Below are 1987 nucleotides of genomic sequence, written 5' to 3' on the forward strand. Positions count from 1 at the left end.
CAATGTTTCCTGCAAACTTCTCTAGGGTAGTCGACACAAATACCTGACCTTTAAAATTCACAACCCTCTCCTGTGCTCTCATAGACCCTCGGTTTACCCTTTGGCCATAGGGTCTCTGTCCTCCCAAGGGGACGATTTCATCCGCCCTGGGATTCCAGCATAGCTTGAGGTGACTTGGCAGGCGCCTTGAAAAGAGCCGAGAGGACGTCACGGCTGTGCCTGGCCTCGCTCCTTTACCCTCTGGGTAGCACACGGTCAGAGCAGTAAAAATTAGAAATCAAGGGTGGGTATACTTTTGGACGTGACAATAACCAGCGCGGTAGGTTTCCCCTCGGAGATTACCTGTCTGAAGAGCTGTTCAGTTAATAAAGTCTTAAATTTCAAAACTCTGACACGCAAGGCGAGCCATGCCGCCGGAAGGCAGCAGCGCCCTCGGAAGGCGCCTTCTCCACATCGGTACCCCCAAGTCGGCGAAGCGCTCGCTCCAGTGGCCTCCCTCCATACATTCATCAGCTTTGACTGCCCCAGCCGTAACTCAGCAGTGTGGGGAGAGGACGGCAATCAAAAGCCAAGCAGAGGCAGAGGAAAAGAGCATAATGAAATTTTATTTTGAAAATATGGCAAGAGTCTAAGGCACTTCAAACATTTAAATACATATAGGCCTAAAGTGAGTGTGACATGATATAAAGGGTTCCATAAATATGCAGAACTAAACTATAGGCCTCTAGAGATGAATATATTCCCGATCCCTCTAACATAAATCAAAATTTAAACATTAGCTATGAATAGGGATGTGCAATTATTAATAAAAATATGGTCATATTACACAATTCTTCATGTGTTTAGTTACTAGAGAATATAAAAGTTGAAAATACTGTGTGAATTAATTTCATATAGTTATCTTTTATATAAAAAGTTATATAATACATCCAATAGACATGACCAACTGTAGACATTTTCTGTAGTGTTTTAGACTTCAGAGAGTTCCACCTTTTCCTAATTCAGAGGAAACCCACCAGCCTAGACCCAAGGAGCTTAAACAACCAAAGCTATTCTGACTTTTTTTAGCTTAAAATTATGGAGACGAAAAGAGAAAAAAAAAATCGAAATCATTCTGGAATGGAATTTAAGAGAATTATTGCTAACAGATTCCATATTTAGTAAATATAAATATCTTTCAAGAAAAAGAAACCACACATACACATGATCTGACCAGAAGACAAAAGGGATATCACTGAGACTGTGACACTATCGGAGTGTCCCAGGGCTGGGGGCAGGGGATGAGGGGAAAGAGGTAAAAGCAGCCTGCTCAGGTGAGTTTACAATTCCCCAAAACTGTACATAACGGAACATGGAGACTCGACAGCAACAGAACGCATTGATGATGGGTCCTACGTAGGTGGGAAAATGGTCAGAAGCTAATATAACGGCACTACCTGCATCAATTAGCAAGGTGCCTGCCTATTGCTTTCTCTAAGTTTGAATGTTTTCTGCCTTTCACACTGGGCTTCTGCTCCTTGTTTGCTGGTGAGTTCAGGCACAAGACATTTACATTCAGTTTCTGTCACCATAAAAAAACAGTAACAGTTAGCAGCGTAATGGTGGCATGAAGATACAGGAATATTTGCCCATCACTAATCAAACGACCCTCTGTGGGTAGGCCCAGGAGATGTCTTCCTTCCAAGCCTAGGTGTGCCCTAGAAAAAAGGAAGGCAGGGGGGAAAGGGAGGAGGGGTGTTATTAAGAATAACTTCAGCCAGTGAAACAAAAAACTCTGCTTTCTGATGTGACAGACAGACAGACAGACAGACAGACACACACACACACACACACACTCTTTCTCTCCATCCCCTTCCCTTTACAGGAAGTATTTGAGGCAGATCTGAACCCAGGTCCTCCCAACTCCAGATCTCACACATATATTTTGTTCTTTTTCTTCCTTCCTTCCTTCCTTCCTTCCTTCCTTCCTTCCTTCTTTCCTTCCTTC

General features: G+C 43.3%; 1 protein-coding gene across 1 annotated transcript in view; it reads right to left on the reverse strand.

The window, feature by feature from the left end:
- Window positions 1-585: 585 nt before the first annotated feature.
- The window catches only part of KANK1 (KN motif and ankyrin repeat domains 1), a 43587-nt gene continuing 42185 nt past the window's right edge, over window positions 586-1987 (reverse strand). Inside the window, exon 10 of the mRNA XM_044678470.1 lies at window positions 586-1697. Coding sequence (XP_044534405.1) covers window positions 1635-1697 — 63 coding nt within the window. The 3' untranslated portion in view covers window positions 586-1634. The remainder of the gene's footprint in view (window positions 1698-1987) is intronic.

The sequence above is a fragment of the Gracilinanus agilis genome, chromosome 1 (genome assembly GCF_016433145.1).
Source record: "Gracilinanus agilis isolate LMUSP501 chromosome 1, AgileGrace, whole genome shotgun sequence".
NCBI lineage: Eukaryota > Metazoa > Chordata > Mammalia > Didelphimorphia > Didelphidae > Gracilinanus > Gracilinanus agilis.